Here is a 16,598-nt window from a genome sequence, read left to right on the forward strand (position 1 = left end):
AATACATCCATGGAAGCGCTGTACACCCAGTGAGCTGGGTATGGCCTCTAACAAGCATTCCCACCCCCCACCACCCGCTGTCCTCTAATAGGTGCAGCTGCTGCTGGCGCTGGATGCGGAGACTAATGCACCTATTACAAGACAACTCTTCCTCCATCCAAATCAAACTACCAATAATAGCACCCGTGATAAGCGGATAGCGCTCACCGAGGGGAAAGTAGGGCAAAAAAATGTGAGAAAGAAGCGATCTGGAAGCTAGAAACTCTCCTGGTAATCCAAACAGCACAACTGCACACTGCGATCTACTTACCTGCAGGAGTGCCCCTTTAAATATTGCTTTAGCGGCTCTGAAAAGACCAATCCCGCTAGATGTTACTGGCAGGGTGGGTGATGGGTGGGACTTTTGTTATTTTGTGTTAAAATGGCGTCAGGGTCCTATTGCATCATGGGACCCAGTTTTTCCTGTATTCACGAGACTCCTTTCTGCCTCTAGCTGGTGCCTTGACTGACTTAAAAAAAACTGTATGATTAAAATGCAGGCTGGTGGGAATGTAGCACAAACTGTGCAGTAAGTGTTCTGGAGTGGTTCTAAGCTCCTGCCCACCCGCCTTGTTCCCGTCAGGTGAGCATGGTTAGAATTGTCCCTATGTATTCAGCAAAGCGCGCGATAGGGTGATTTGGACTTTTAATTGAAACTGGTGAATCTCCCGTGGCATTGCATCAAGTCCAATATTCAGATGAAAGTGGTGGGATAACTGGGCCCATGTGGGCGAGGGATGATGGCAGGAAGGGAGTGCGGGGAACAGGAGTGGGAAGAAAGGGAGAGACAGGGAGCAGAGAGAGGATTGGGGTGGGCGGGGAGGAGGAAGAGGACAGAGCAGGAGAGGGGCTGAAGAAAGAGCAACAAAAGACAATAAAAATTTTGAGTTCTGTGCCACTTCGAACACAATCTTTGCTCGACGTGCAGCAACTTACCATTAAGTAGCTGCATCCCTTTAAATGCTCCCATCAGCCCCCGTCAGCAGCCCTTTAAAGCTAAAATCTTATTGAAGGTATTAAAATTAGGCTAACCCAAGATGTTCCTGTGGGGACAACCCTTTCTCCAATCAGGCAGAACCAGATCCTGTTGTGTCCAGATACAGACCTGAAAATCTACACGGTTATTAAATACAGACATTGGCCCTCTTATATCCTTTGACCTTCCTACTAATTAACTTTCTGCAAAAACATTAGCTATTAACAATCCCTAAGCAGGACTTAATCTTCGGCAGTTCAAGAAACAGCAGAATCTGAAAAGATTATACAACCACTGTAATACTAGCTTTTTAAAACCAATTTTTGTCATGGAACTCTTTATTAAGGAGTTACTTAAAAGGTAAAAATTATTACATAAAAGCCCTGCAAAAGCAGTTACTGATGTGATTAACCCATGTATCTGCAAGCCTGGACCTCCAATTTACCGATAAGTAACATTTCATTCCTCTTATTCTTAAAAAAAAATGGGAATGGGAAAGGAATCAATGGCCCGTTTTGAGCAGACAAGAGTAAAAACAACAGGGGTAAAAAAAAATAATATATATAGGAAAGTGCTGGCTGAAGGCATAATAAAAGTGTGCACCCTCAATAAAGACCAGAACAAAACCATTCAAAAATGTATCTGCTCTACACTAGGAGAAGAACTATGGGTTCTCTCAGCTTCTGAATCACATTAGTTCAAAGAAAGCACAATGTGATTGATTATATTCCTGTAATGAAACAATTTCCAATGATGATTAATTTTGTTTAAACTTACAATCAAGTAAAGCACCTCAAAGTGCTTATGAAATAGTTAATTTTTTTTATTCGTTCCTGGCATGTGGGCATCGCTGCAAGGCCAGTATTTATTGCCCATCCCTAATTGCCCTCGAGAAGGTGGTGGTGAGCCGTCGCCTTAAACTGCTGCAGTCCTTGCGGTGAAGGTACTCCCACAGTGCTGTTAGGGAGGGAGTTCCATGATTTTGGCCCAGCAACGATGAGGGAATGGTGATTTATTTCCAAGTCATAATGGTGTGTGACTTTGAGGGGAACTTGGAGGTGATGGTGTTCCCATGCGCCTGCTGCCCTTATCCTTCTAGGTGGTAGAGGTCATGGGTTTGGGAGGTGCTGTCGAAGAAGCCTTGGCGAGTTGTTGCAGTGCATCTTGTAGCTGGTACACATGTAGACATGGTACGCCAGTGGTGGAGGGAGTGAATGTTTAAGGTGGTGGATGGGGTGCCAATCAAGCAGGTTGCTTTGTCCTGGATGGTGCTGAGCTTCTTGAGTGTTGTTGGAGCTGCACTCCTTGTAGATGGTGGAATGGCTTTGGGGAGTCAGGAGGTGAGACACTCGCCGCAGAATACCCAGCCTCTGATCTACTCTTGCAGCTACAGTATTTATGTGGCTGGTCCAGTTAAATTTCTGGTCAATGGTGACCCCCAGGATGTTGATGGTGGGGGATTCGGTGATGGTAATGCCGTTGAATGTCATGGGGCGGTTGTTAGATTCTCTCTTGTTGGAGATAGTCATTGCCTGGCACTTGTGTGGCGCAAATCTTACTTGCCACTTATCAGCCCAAGCCTCAATGTCATCAGGTCTTGCTGCATGCGAGCATGGACTGAGGAGTTGCAATTGGAACTGAACACTGTGCAATCATCAGCGAACATCCCCATTTCTGACCTTATGATGGAGGGAAGGTCATTGGTGAAGTATTGATAAAGATTGGGGCGGTAATTGGCCGGATTGGATTTGTCCTGCTTTTTGTGGACAGGACATACCTGGGCAGTTTTCCATATTGTTGGGTAGACGCCAGTGTTGCAGTTGCAACTGGAACAGCTTGGCTAGCGGTCCGGCTAGTTCTTGAGCACAAGTCTTCAGTAAGACAGTCGGGATGTTGTTTGGGCCCATAGCCTTTGCTCAGCCATGTCTTGATATCACGTAGAGTGAATCGAATTGGCTGAAGACTGGCTTCTGTGATGGTGGGGACCTCAGGAGGGGCCAAAATGGATCATTGACTTGGCACTTCTGGCTGAAGATGGTTGATAATGCTTCAGCCTTGTCTTTTGCACTCACGTGCTGGGCTCCGCCATTGTTGAGGATAGGGATGTTCATAGAGCCTTCCCCTCCTCCCGTTACCTGTTTACTTGTCCACCATCATTCACAACTGGATGTGGCAAGACTGCAGAGCTTTAATCCGATCCGTTGGTTGTGGGATTGCTGTGTTTCAATTTTACACATCGTTTGCATGGCCACTGCAAGAAGGTCCATGAAAACCATATACCAGAGCAAATAATAGTTTCAAACGGTACATTCTGAGTAGAAAATTGGCTTAACTTGCAGATTGAAAACACAACAAAGGAAACATATAAGTAATAACAACAGAAAATGCTGGAAAAACTCAGCAGGTCAGGCAACATCTGTGGAGAGAAATTTGAGTTGACGTTTCGGGTTTGACCCTTCTTCAAAACTGGAGAGAAAAGGAACTAGATCGAAGGCAGGGCTGCGATCGGACAAAAGAATAAAAGAACCAAAAGAAGTAAAAGAGATTAGAAGCTAGACGAGATGGTAATAGGCTGGGATTAGGTGTAAAGTGTACTGGCAGGGCAAAAGATAGCTGCCAGGTGTGAGAGAGAAAGCTTGCTATATAAGTAAGCTTGCTATGATTGAAGTCTTTGGCTGTATGAAGAAAATCAGGAATTGATTAATTTCAGGGTATGGTAACCAAAATAGCTAGTTTGATTTCACACTGTGGCACACAATCAAAAACATCACCTTAATTAGACATGAACAGAGAAGCCTTTTAAAAAAAAATTTGTTTATGCGATGTGGACGTCGCTGGCAAGGCCAGCATTTATTGTCCATCCCTAATTGCGCTTGAGAAGGTGGTGGTGAGCTGCCTTCTTGAACCGCTGCAGTTTGTGTGGTGAAGGTACTTCCACAGTGCTGTTAGGGAGGGAATTCCAGGATTTTGACCCAGTGACGATAAAGGATCGACAATATACTTCCAAGTCAGGATGGTGTGTGACTTGGAGGGGAACTTGGAGGTGGTGGTGTTCCCATGCGCCTGCTGCCCTTGTCCTTCTAGGTGGTAGAGGTCGCGGGTTTGGGAGGTGCTGCCGAAGAAGCCTTGATGAGTTGCTGCAGTGCATCTTGTAGATGGTACACACTGCAGCCACGGTACGCTGGTGGTGGAGGGAGTGAATGTTTAAGGTGGTGGATGGGGTGCCAATTATGTGGGCTGCTTTGTCCTGGATGGTGTCGAGCTTCTTGAGTGTTGTTGGAGCTGCACTCATCCAGGCAAGTGGAGAGTATTCCATCACACTCCTGACTTGTGCCTTGTAGATGGTGGTAAGGTTTTGGGGAGTCAGGAGTAAAAAGAAAATAATCTTGTAATAATATCCCACGTTATATCTGGGTTATGAACAAAACTGTATTTACTATTGGTTCCAAGTATAATATAAAACAATAAAAGTTGTAAAGCCATGAGTTGGGAATGAAAGCCGGTTTGTATCTGCTCAGCTTAGTTCCCAATGATAACCACATCAAGTGGTAGCTGACACCTAGTTAGTTCCAGTGCCCTCATACAGCTGGCTATGTGGGACATTGGCAGCAGCCTGGAATCAGAACATGCACCTGACCCTTAGGGCTGGATTTTCCCAGCGGAGGCGGGTTCGTGGCAGGAGAGGTAGTTGGCAGGTTCCGATTCCGCTCCCGGCTCCAGCCGCTCTGCACAAACAATTTTCCGTTGATTGGGCTTGTTAAGCCCGCCGTGCGCGTTACCTGGCCTAATCACTAGGTGCGGGTCTGCTGAGCTCCACTGATAACGAGTTTGCAGCCGGTGTATTTAAGGGGGCCATGTCCCGATTTGCTCTCACTTCGGTTTTGATGCTCCAGAGTGCTGGTGCTTTGAATGATGACTGCAGAGAGACCAAAGGCTGCTCCATGTTTCAACGATGACTCCCTCCATGTTCTTGTGGAGGGAGTCAGAGGAAGCAGGGAGCTATTATTCCCTGGGGATGGAAGGAGCAAACCACCTCAGCATACAAAGGCAGCCTGGCTGCAAATAACTGAGGAAGTAAATGCAAAGTGTGTGTTTATTCGCACCTGTGTCCAACGTAGGAAGAGGTTCAATGATCTCCTGCATTCAAGAAAAGTGAGTATAAAGGCACACTTACCTTAATTCTGCTGTGCCTGTCATCACATCCCCATCACTCTGCATTGCCAACCCTACTCCTGCACATCCTAACTCACCCGAGCATCCCTTGCAGCATCACCCATCTCGCTCTCCCAATCTACTGAATCACATCCCCATCTTACTATGCACCCCTTACACTCATCCTCAATGTTATGCAATGACAACAACTAACAACTGAAAAGGAGGAAACTTGGTATTGGCACCCCACTCCATCATAGTCTCCCTCTAAACATCTATTTTATCCATTCTTTACGCTAAATCCATCACTCTCATTAAAACTGCATTTCTTTCCCTCATTGCAGGAAAAGAGAGCCCACAATAAGAGGAGGCAGTTCTCAACACTGCAGGAGCAGCTGACCAGCTTGAAAGTGGGAGACGGAGAGAGGGGCTCAGTAGAAAAACTGGTGACAGAAGAATTTTCCATCCATCTTATTTGGCATTCATGAGTGACTCATATGGGATCTGATGCCAATAGAAATTGAATGCTCATCATGTGCACAATGGGATGTGCACATGAGCATTCATGACTCAGAGGCACCATAATCGTGACCATCTTCAAGAAAGGTGACAAGTGCGATTGTGGTAATTACAGAGGAGTTTCCCTGCTGTCTGCCACAGGGAAAGCCATCACAAGAATCCTCCTCAATCGCCTTCTCCCAGTGGCTGAAGAGCTCCTTCCACAGTCACAATGCGGATTCCGCCCACTAAGGGGCACAATGGACATGATCTTCACCGCGCATCAAATACAAGAGAAATGCAGGGAACAGCACGAACCGCTGTACATGATCTTCTTTGACCTCACAAAGGCCTTCGACACTGTCAACCATGAGGGATTATGGAGTGTCCTCCTCAAATTTGGCTGCCCCCAAAAGTTTGTCACCATTCTCTGCCTGCTTCACGACGACATGCAAGCAGTGATCCTGACCAACGGATCCACCACAGACCCAATTCACGTACGGACCGGGGTCAAGGAAGGCTGTGTCATCACACCAACGCTCTTCTTGATCTTACTTGCTGCAATGCTCCATCTCACCCTCAGTAAGCTCCCCACTGGAGTGGAGCTAATTTACAGAACAAACGGGATACTGTTCAACCTCCATCACCTCCAGTCCAGATCCAAGGTCGTCCCATCCTCTGTCATCGAATTACAGTATGCAGACGACGCTTCCATCTGTGCACACTTGGAGGTCGAACTCCAAACCATCGTCAACACCTTCACCGAAGCATACGAGAGCATGGGCCTTACACTAAATATCCGTAAGACAAAGGTCCTCTACCAACCTGCCCCCGCCACACAGTACTGCCCCAGATTATCAAAATCCACGACAAGGCCTTGGACAACGTGGACCACTTTCCATACCTCGGGAGCCTACTGTCAACAAGGGCAGGCGCCTTCAGTGTACCAGTGCAGCCTTCGGTTGCCTGAGGAAGAGTGTGTTTGAAGACCAGGACCTCAAACCCGGCACTAAGCTCATGGTCTACAGAGCAGTAGTGATTCCCGCGCTCCTGTATGCTTCAGAGACATGGACCATGTACAGCAGACACCTCAAAGCATTGGAGAGGTACCACCAACGCTGCCTCCGTAAGATCCTGCAAATCCATTGGCAGGATAGGCGCACCAACATCAGTGTTCTCGCTCAGGCCAAAATCCCCAGCATCGAAGCTTTGACCACGCTCGATCAGCTCCGATGGACGGGCCACGTCGTCCGCAGGCCTGATACGAGACTCCCAAAACACGCACTCTACTTGGAGCTCCGACATGGCAAGAGAGCCCCAGGAGGGCAGAGGAAACACTTCAAGGACACCCTCAAAGCCTCCTTGAAAAAGTGCAACATTCTCTCAGACACCTGGGAATCCCTGGCCCAAGACTGCTCAAAGTGGAGGAGAAGCATCCGGGAAGGCACCGAACACCTCGAGTCTCTTCGCCGGGAGCAAGCAGAAGCCAAGCGCAAACAGCATAAGGAGCACACGTCAACCCAACCACCCCACCCACCCGCCCCTTCAACCACCGTCTGCCCCACCTGTGACAGAAACTGTAGGTCCCGCATTGGACTCATCAGTCACCTGAGAACTGATTTTTAGCGCAGAAGCAAGTCATCCTCAGTTCCGAGGGACTGCCTAAGAGAGAGAATGGGATGAGTCTGCAATCTACATATCACATGTCTAACTCATGTCTTTACGCTCCCACAGGACCATCAAGAGCCCCCCTCCCTACTGTCCAGGAGGAAGATCAGGAGGACTCCTCAGAAGATGCTCTAGCCTCTGAGCGAGCAGCGTCAGCATAAATGAGCGCACCCAGCACAGAGACACGCACCTCAGTGGGTACTATGCGAGAGAGAGTAGTATTGTCACCTGGTGTATCACAAGTCACAAGTGAGCAAGGGCAGATGGTGAAGACAGGGACAGCAGTGGAGAGCCCTCATTGGAGGCCGCAGGACGCTCCTAGCTCTGCTCAGCGGCAGGTAGGCGCTGAGCCTCGGGGACCATCCAGAAAGAGAGCAGTCCTGGAGCTTCAGGAACAAGCGCAGGAGGCTCTGACTGGGTTTCCCACCACGGTGATTGCGAGAGTGCAGAGAATGGAGGAGTCCATCTCAAATATGAGCAACGCTATGGCGCATGCACTGGCAAATGTAGGTACCGCCATGGAAAGGATGGCAACCTCCATGGAGGACATCAGTCGCCAGACTCAGGAGAACATGGTAACACTTCTAAATAGATGGTCAACTATGGAGGATAGATGGGCATCTATCGAGGAGAGAAGCCAGAGGTTCATGGACGCCCTTGTTATGTGGAATGTCAGTACAGACACGGGTCCTCATGGCCCCACTAATATGTGCAGCAAAGTGCTCTCCAGCTACTTGCTAGCAGAGAAGTGCAGGTGGCCTATGAGAGGGATGATGGTGGGAGAGGACATGGAAGTGGGGGCTCATCTCCAAGCGCTCAAACTGCCATCCCCTTGCCAACCCCTCTGTCAGAGCCCCAGATGGCTACCCGAACAGTGATGGCCGAGTCTACCCTTGCACAGCCGCAGGAGGACCAGACTTTGGCGGGGCCCTCACAGGCTCCAAAACCCAGAGGACGACCACCAAAGGCGTCTAAGCAGGTGCAGCAGGGAAGTGAGCAAGCTGCCTCTACATCTGCTGAAGCCACAGGGATAGCACCACATAGAAGCACGTGTAAAAGAAAGCTCCCACATAAATAGTCACAAGGGTAGTCACTTGGGTGTTTTGCTATAAATCAATGTTAAGTTTATAAAATAAAAACAGAAAATGCTGGAAATACTCAACAGGTCAGGCAGCATCTGTAGAGAGAGAAACAGAGTTAACGTTTCAGGTCGATGACCCTTCGTCAGAACTAGAAAATGGTGGAGATGTAACAGGTTTTTAAGCAAGTGTAGGGGTAGGGAGAGGGGGGAGGGGAGGAAAGAACAAAAGGGAAGGTCTGTGATAGCGTGGAAGGCAGGAGAGATTAAAAGACAAAAGGGATGATGGTGCAAGGCAAAAGGAGATGGTAATGGGACAAGTTAAGAAACAAAAGATGACTCTAGATGAAGTGTAAATGGCAATGGCAGAATGATCGACAGCTGCCATGTGAGAGAGAGAAAAAAAATGAAAGGGGCAGAGGTTATGGTCTGAAATTGTTGAACTCGATGTTGAGTCCAGAAGGCTGTAAAGTGCCTCATTGAAAGATGAGCTGCTGTTCCTCGAGCTTACGTTGAGCTTCATTGGAACAGTGTAAGAGGCCGAGGACAGAAAGGTCAGAGTGGGAGTGGAGTGGAGAATTAAAGTGACAGGCGACCGGAAGCTCGGGGTCACCCTTACGGACTGAACGGAGGTGTTCCGCAAAGCGGTCACCCAATCTGCGTTTGGTCTCCCCAATGTAGAGGAGACCACATTGTGAGCAGTGAATACAGTATACTAAATTGCAAGAAGTACAAGTAAATCGCTGTTTCACCTGGAAGGTGTTTGGGGTCCTGGACAGTGGGAAGGGAGGAGGTAAAAGGGCAGGTGTTGCATCTCCTGCGCTTGCACGGAAAGATGCCGGGCGAAGTGGAATGGCATTGATTAGGCCATCCCTGGCAGCAATGTGCTCGCGTGCTGGTCGCAATGGGTCAGCTGCCTCCTCCCGGTATCCCTCATCTGGAACCTCATTCTGCTTATCCTCCTCCTCCGAAGAGGCAGTGCGCTCTGCATCTTGTTCCCCATGCAGTGCTAATCCTCACTGCAGTGCAGGGCACAGCAGACAACGACGATTCTCAAGACCCTTGCTGGTGTGTACTACAGGGCTCCACCAGATCTGTCCAACCATCTGAAGCGCATTTTGAGCAACCCCATTGTTTGCTCTATGACACTTCTGGTGGAGATGTGGCTTTGATTGTAGCACTCCTCAGACTTGTTTGATGGCCTCTTCAACGGTGTCATTAGCCACGTTTTCAGGGGATAGCCCTGGTCTCCAAGGAGCCAGCCGGAAAGTTTGTTTGGCGGAGTGAAGAGCTGAGGGACAGTGGACTGATGCAAGATGCAAGAGTCATGGCAGCTGCCAGGGAACTTGGCGCACACATGCATGATGCTCTTCCTATGGTTGCACACCAGCTGCACGTTAAGGGAGTGGAAGCCCTTGCGGTTGACAAATATGGTGGGTTCTGATAGGGTGCCCTGATGGCCACATGCATGCAGTCGATGAAGCCCTGCACCCGTGGGAAGCCAGCCAGATTGGCAAAGCCTAGCACCCACTCGGTAATACTTGCCTCATCAGTAGGGAAGTGGATGAAATTGGCAGACTTGGCAAAGAGGGCATCGGTGACCTGCGTGATGCATCTGAGGGCGGCCGACTGGGAGATGCCGCTAATGTCTGCTGCTGATCCCTGGAAGAACCCTGGCGCAAAGAAGTTGAGGGCAGTGGTGACTTTGACAACCACTGGTAAAGAGTGTCCACCCGCTCCTCTGGGCTGCATGTTTTGATTGAGCATTGTGCAAATGTCTGCGACTACCTCTCGCGAAGGTCTAAGCCTCCTTTGGCACTACTGCTCAGTCATGTTGAGGAAGCTCATCCTCTGCCTGTAAATCCATGTTGGGGGTAACTCCTGCGGCGTGGTGCAGCCCTGCGCTGATGGCCTCTGTCCTGTGCAGCATCAGGTGGTTGAGAAGGTTGGCGCTCTTGTTGTTGGTGATGCTGGTGTGCCTGGTTCTGTTACTGCTGCGGCTGATCCTCTTCAGATTCTGAGGATCAGGATGACAGAGTATGAATTGTTCCCATTCTGCTGTTATATATGGCAGTTGAGGATGAGATCTTAGAAGCAGTCAATGGGGAGAGAGGTTGTTCCAAGGAGGTGACAGTGCATAGAGAGTTTACAACACACACTTACAGCCTCAATACAGATCAAATGTGTCTTCCAAATCCTGAAATCAGCAACCTCTGACATTTGAAAGTGAACAGATGTGAGAGTTTAGCTTCTATACTGTAGTTGCAGCTGTGAACTATTCAGCTTGTTGGAACTCCCGACATACTTACCTGACGTGATCTGCGAGCAACGTGAAACCCGTTGAAATTGTGGCAAACTAGAAAAAAGCTGGCAAAATAGCAGGTAACAAGCAGTTAAGTATCTTAAATGCCTCCCCTGCCGCTTGGTGTCGGGTCTGTTCTGAAATCGCAGACCCTACACTTTGGAAACATATGGAGATGGGTTCGTAACCCGCCGTCAATCATTTCAAATTTAACAGCTGACCCGCCTCCAAACCCGCCCTCTGAGCACTGGCAAAATCGTGGCCTTAGTTACAGGGATGTCAGTCAGGTGGCCAAAGTAGGGAACAGAATAGAGAAAAACTTGGGGAACTTTCCCAAAATGCCCTCCATAAAAACCTAGAAAAAATAGCACTATAAGCCTGGGATAAAAAGCAAAACATACATTATACAATATCATTTTGCTTACTTCACTGTAGTCGTAGTTTATGAAATATTTTACCTCAAGTCTGCCATTCACGCAGCTCAACAATACCACATTTGCTCGGTCACTTTCGTTGGATATTGGTGACCAGGGCCAGGCATCTCCATTAGCCATTTGCCACCAGCAAATCACCATATCCTGCATACAGTTAATGGCCAATTGGCGTTCTACCCTCCATCCTGTAGGTCCTGGTAAATCAATGTAAGAAATCTACAAAGAAACAAAATTAACATGTTAAAATTCCATTGCCTGGGTTTGTATTGAAATACTCTGTGCAATAAATTGGTTTCTGCAATAAATTGGTTTCTGTTTACGCTTAATTTGATCAATCTTATTTAACTGAAGTTACCAGCCCCAGAAAAAAAGAGCGATGACTTAATGTATGAAACTAACCTGAAATCAGCATGCCGATCAACATTGTTAGGGAAGAAATATAGTAGCTTTAGTGAGCTTGGGGAATATTCTGATGTTACAATAGTGTCAGAATTAGCAGCAAATTTATTATAATTTTCGGTTTCTCTTCTGTCCCCCCATAAAAAAAAAGGTTGCCAGCACAACATTATTAAAATACAAACAGTGTATCATCTACATGTCACAGGAAAAATTGTAATGTAACCTAAATTTAAAATTATAATTTTCGGTTTCTCTTCTGTCATCCTGTAAAAAAAAAGGTTGCCAGCACAACATTATTAAAATACAAACAGTGTATCATCTACATGTCACAGGAAAAATTGTGCTGTAACCTACCTAAGAAATTAATAGAGTTTGACAGCAAGAAAAAATACCATTTTGCCATTTCTGGTCAGCAATAATCAAAACATTTTCTGAGGATTAACCATACAGCTAAGCCCACTGGACCAGGCACTCATGAAGGGCAGGAGTTCCCCTTATCAGGGAAATGCTTCTGGAGCCAGTTTCACTATAGGATAGATTGCTTTTATATTCTTGTCTGGGAAGCAACAAAGGATCCCAGTAATGCGATAATGCCAGAGTGCACACGGTGTTAAGAACCCGTTGCATTTATGTATTGTATTTAGCAAATAATCACGCTCATCCAAATTGTGATCTCACCACTTGTCTCAGGCCATTATAACAGGGTTAATGCTGAAAATCCTTTGCTGCATTTATGCAGTCAAACAGAGGTCTTCTCTATTTGCAGTCATAATATTATTGCTCTCAGAAGCCTTGAATGAACATCAAAAAAGTGCTACAAATTGTAGAAAAACTTTTGATGCTGTCCACCAAAATCTACCCAAAATGTTCAACGCTTTAAACTCATCATACTGTGTTAGTTATCTAAGCCATTTCACTATTCTATTCTTACACAGATTTTATCCCAATTGCTTGAATTTTCTCGACACAATAAGCTTTCCACCTATCGGACAGAGGAAGGATTAGTACGATTGCATCTCCACACACTACCAATTAGTCAAGTCCAATAATGCATTGAGGTTCTCCAGTTAAAAAAAACCAGATTTAATTATTAAAAATGTAAAAATGTAATTATATCAAGGCAACTTTGACAAAGTAGTCTTGGAAAGCTTTTAACAAGTTTACTAAAATACTACTCAAGTTTTAATCTTTATTCAAATTCCTAAAGAGCTAGAGTATTAAAACTGGTGATTTTAATATATAGTTATGAACAAATGCAAGTAATTGCTATAGCTTTGTGTACAATGTAGTTTTAAAAGCCAACCAATCTAAGTTAATTGTGCCTGAATATGTGTCCAATAGGAACACATGCTCAATATAGAACAGATGGTCCTGGATATAATTTTCTATGTAAACTTTCCAGTGATCTCTCGTGAAGCATATATGACTATCACGGAAATTCAAGGCTCAGAAGCTCAAACTTCAAAGACAATCCTTTTCCCACTCCCACACTGTTACTTCTGGAGACCCCAAGGATCTATCTTTGGCCCCCTCCTTTTTCTCATTTACACGCTGTCCCTCGGCAACATCATCTGAAAGCACAACGTCAAGTTCCATATGTATTCTGACGACACCCAGCTCTACCTCTCCACCACCTCTCTCAACCTTTGCATTGCCTCCGATTTGTCACGCTGCTTGTCCAACATCCAGTACTGGATGAGCAGAAATTTCCTCCCATTATATATAGCCATTGTCTTCGGTCCCCACCACAAACCCCGTTCCCTAGCCACTGACTCCATCCCTCTTGCTGGCCACTGTCCATCACCAAGACCACCTCCGTAACATCGCCCGACTCCGTCCCTGCCTCAGCTCATCTGTTGCTGAAACCATCATTCTTCCCTTTGCTACCTCTAGACTCGCCTATTCCAATGCTCTCCTGACCTTACACCCTCTAAACTTGAGCTCATCCAAATCTGTGCTGACCCTATCATAACTCGCACCAAGTCCCATTCACCCATCACCCCTATGCTTGCTGACCAATAGGGCAGTAATAGTAGGGGATTTCAACTATCCTAATATTAAACGAGATAGAATTAGTCTAAAAGGAAAACAGGGAGCAGAATTCTTAAATGTATTCAGGAGAGCTTTTTTTTAGTCAGTACATAACAAGCCCAACAAGAGAGGGGGCAGTTCTGGACTTAGTTTTATAGAATGAAGCTGGGCAGGTGGAAGGGGTTTCAGTGGGAGAGCATTTTGGTGGTAGTGATCATAATTCAGTTAGATTTCACATAGTTATGGAAAAGGACAAAGATAGACCAGGTGTAAAAGTTCTTGATTGGGGAAAGGCCAATTTTACTAAGCTGAGCTGTGTTTTAGAAAAAGTAGACTGGAAACAGCTATTTGAAGGTAAATCAAGTCAGAGCAGTGGAAGGCATTCAAGGAGGAGATAGTGAGGGTCCAGAGCAAATATGTGCCCACAAAGAAAATGGGTGGGACTCCAAAATCTAGAGCCCATTCGATGTCAAGGAGCATACAGGGTAGGATAAGGAAAAAGAGAGAAACGTTTGTCAGATACAGAGAGCTCAATACTACAGAAAGCTGAGAGGAGTATAGAAAGTGCAGGGGTGAAATTAAAGAGGTAATTAGAAAAGTAAAGCAAGGGCATGTTAAAAATATTGGAAAGTAAAATCAAGGAAATCCCAAAGATGTTTTATAAATACATAAAGAGCAAGAGAATAACTAAGGAAAGAGTAGGGCCTATTAGAGACCAAAAAGGTAACCTATGTGTGGAGGCGGAAGACATGGGTATGGTACTTAATGAATACTTTGCAGCTGTCTTCAGAGAAGAAAGGGACGATGCAGACATTGTAGTTAAGGAGGAGGAGTGTGAAATATTAGATGGGATAAACAGAGAGGAAGTATTAAGAGGTTTCGCATCTTTGAAAGTAGATAAATCGACGGGCCCTGATGAAATGTATCCCAGGCTGGCAAGGGAGGAATTAGCGGCGGTTCTGACCATCATTTTCCAATCCTCTCTGGCTATAGGCATGGTGCCAGAGGACTGCTAACATTGTGCCATTGTTTAAAAAGCGAGAAAGGGATAGACCAAGTAATTACAGGCCAGTCAGCCTATACTCAGTGGTGGGAAAATTATTGGAAAAAATTCTGTATAAATCATCATTTAGAAAGTAATTGCATTAATCAAGGACAGTCAGCATGGATTTGTTAAGGGAAGGTCGTGTCTGACTGACTAACTTGATTGAATATTTTGAGGAGGTAATGAGGAGGGTCGATGAGGTTGGTGCATTTGATGTAGTCTACATGGATTTTCGCAAGGCCTTTGACAAGGTCCCACATTGCAGGTTGGTCAAAAAAGTAAAAGCCCATGGGATCCAAGGGAAAGTGGCAAGTTGGGTCCAAAATTGGCTTGGTGGCAGGAAGAAAAGGGTAATGGTCGACAGGTGTTTTTGTGACTGGAAGGCGGTTTCCAGTGGGGTTCCACAGGGCTCAGTACGAGGTCCCCTTTTTTTTGTGGTATATATCAATGATTTAGACTTTAATGTAGAGGGCATGATTAAGAAGTTTGCAGATGATACAAAAATTGGCCATGTGGTTGATAGTGAGGAAGATAGCTGTAGACTGCAGGAAGATATCAATGGAATGGTTATGCGGCCAGAAAAGTGGCAAATGGAATTCAGTCAGGAGAAGTGTGAGGTAATGCATTTGGGGAGGACTAACAAGGCAAGGGAATACACAATAAATGGTAGGATACTGAGAAATGTAGAGGAACAGAGGGACCTTGGAGTGCATGTCCACAGATCCCTGAAGGTAGCAGGAGAGGTGGTTAAGAAGGCATACGGGATACTTTCCTTTATTAGCCGAGGCATAGAATAGAAGAGCAGAGAGGTTCTTCTTGAACTGTATAAAACACTAGTTATGCCACAGTTAGAGTACTGTGTACAGTTCTGGTCACCACATTACAGGGAAGATCTGATTGCACTAGAGAGGGTGCAGAGGCGATTTACGAGGCGGTTGCGAGGACTGGAGAATATTAGCTATAAGGAAAGATTGGATAGGCTGGGGTTGTTTTCTTTGGAACAGAGGAGGCTGAGGGGAGACTTAATTGAGGGGTATAAAATCATGAGGGGTCTAGATAGAGTGGATAGGATGCACCGATTTCCCTTAGCAGAGAGACCAATAACCAGGGGGCATAGATTTAAACGAAAGTAAAAGGATTAGAGGGGAGTTGAGCAATGGGAGCAGTTTAGGATTCAGCAAAGGAGGACAAAGGGATTAATTAAGAGGGGGGAAATAGATTATGAGAGTAAGCTTGCAGGGAACATAAAAACTGACTGTAAAAGCTTCTATAGATATGTGAAGAGAAAAAGATTGGTGAAGTCAAACGTAGGTCCCTGGCATTCAGAATCAGGGGAATTTATAATGGGGAACAAAGAAATGGCTGACCAATTAAATACATATTTTGGTTCTGTCTTCAAAAAGGACACAAATAACCTCCCAGAGATGTCGGGAACATAGGGTCTAATGGGAGGGAGGAATTGAATGAAATCAGTATTTGTAGGGAAATGGTGTTAGGGAAATTGACGGGATTGAAGGCCGATAAATCCCCAGGGCCTGATAATCTACATCCTAGGGTACTTAAGGAAGTGGCCCTAGAAATAGTAGATACATTGCTGGTCATCTTCCAAAATTCTATAGACTCTGGAACAGTTCCCATGGATTGGAGGACAGCTAATGTAACCCCACTATTTAAAAAAGATGGTAGAGAGAAAATGGGGAATTATAGACCGGTAAGCCTGACATCGGTAGTGGGGAAAATGCTAGAGTCTATTATAAAAGATGTAATAGCAGAGCACTTGGAAAACAGTGACAGGATCGGACAAAGTCAACATGGATTTACAAAAGGTAAATCGTGCTTGACTAATCTACTGGAATTTTTTGAGGATGCAACTGGTAGAATAGATAAGGGAGAACCAGTGGATGTGGTATATTTGGACTTCAGAAGGCTTTCGATAAGGTCCCGCATAGGAGATTAGCATGCAAAGTTAAAGCACA

At 45.9% G+C, this 16,598-nt stretch overlaps 1 protein-coding gene across 2 annotated transcripts in view; it reads right to left on the reverse strand.

The window, feature by feature from the left end:
- The window catches only part of wdpcp (WD repeat containing planar cell polarity effector), a 322,735-nt gene that overhangs the window by 198,244 nt on the left and 107,893 nt on the right, over positions 1–16,598 (reverse strand). For both annotated transcript variants that reach the window (XM_085981577.1, XM_085981578.1), the window contains exon 9: positions 11,172–11,363. In XM_085981577.1, the coding sequence (XP_085837703.1) occupies positions 11,172–11,363 (192 nt within the window). The remainder of the gene's footprint in view (positions 1–11,171; positions 11,364–16,598) is intronic.

Source organism: Somniosus microcephalus, chromosome 3 (assembly GCF_052327205.1).
Source record: "Somniosus microcephalus isolate GS21.2 chromosome 3, FLI_Smic_1.0, whole genome shotgun sequence".
Taxonomy (NCBI): domain Eukaryota; kingdom Metazoa; phylum Chordata; class Chondrichthyes; order Squaliformes; family Somniosidae; genus Somniosus; species Somniosus microcephalus.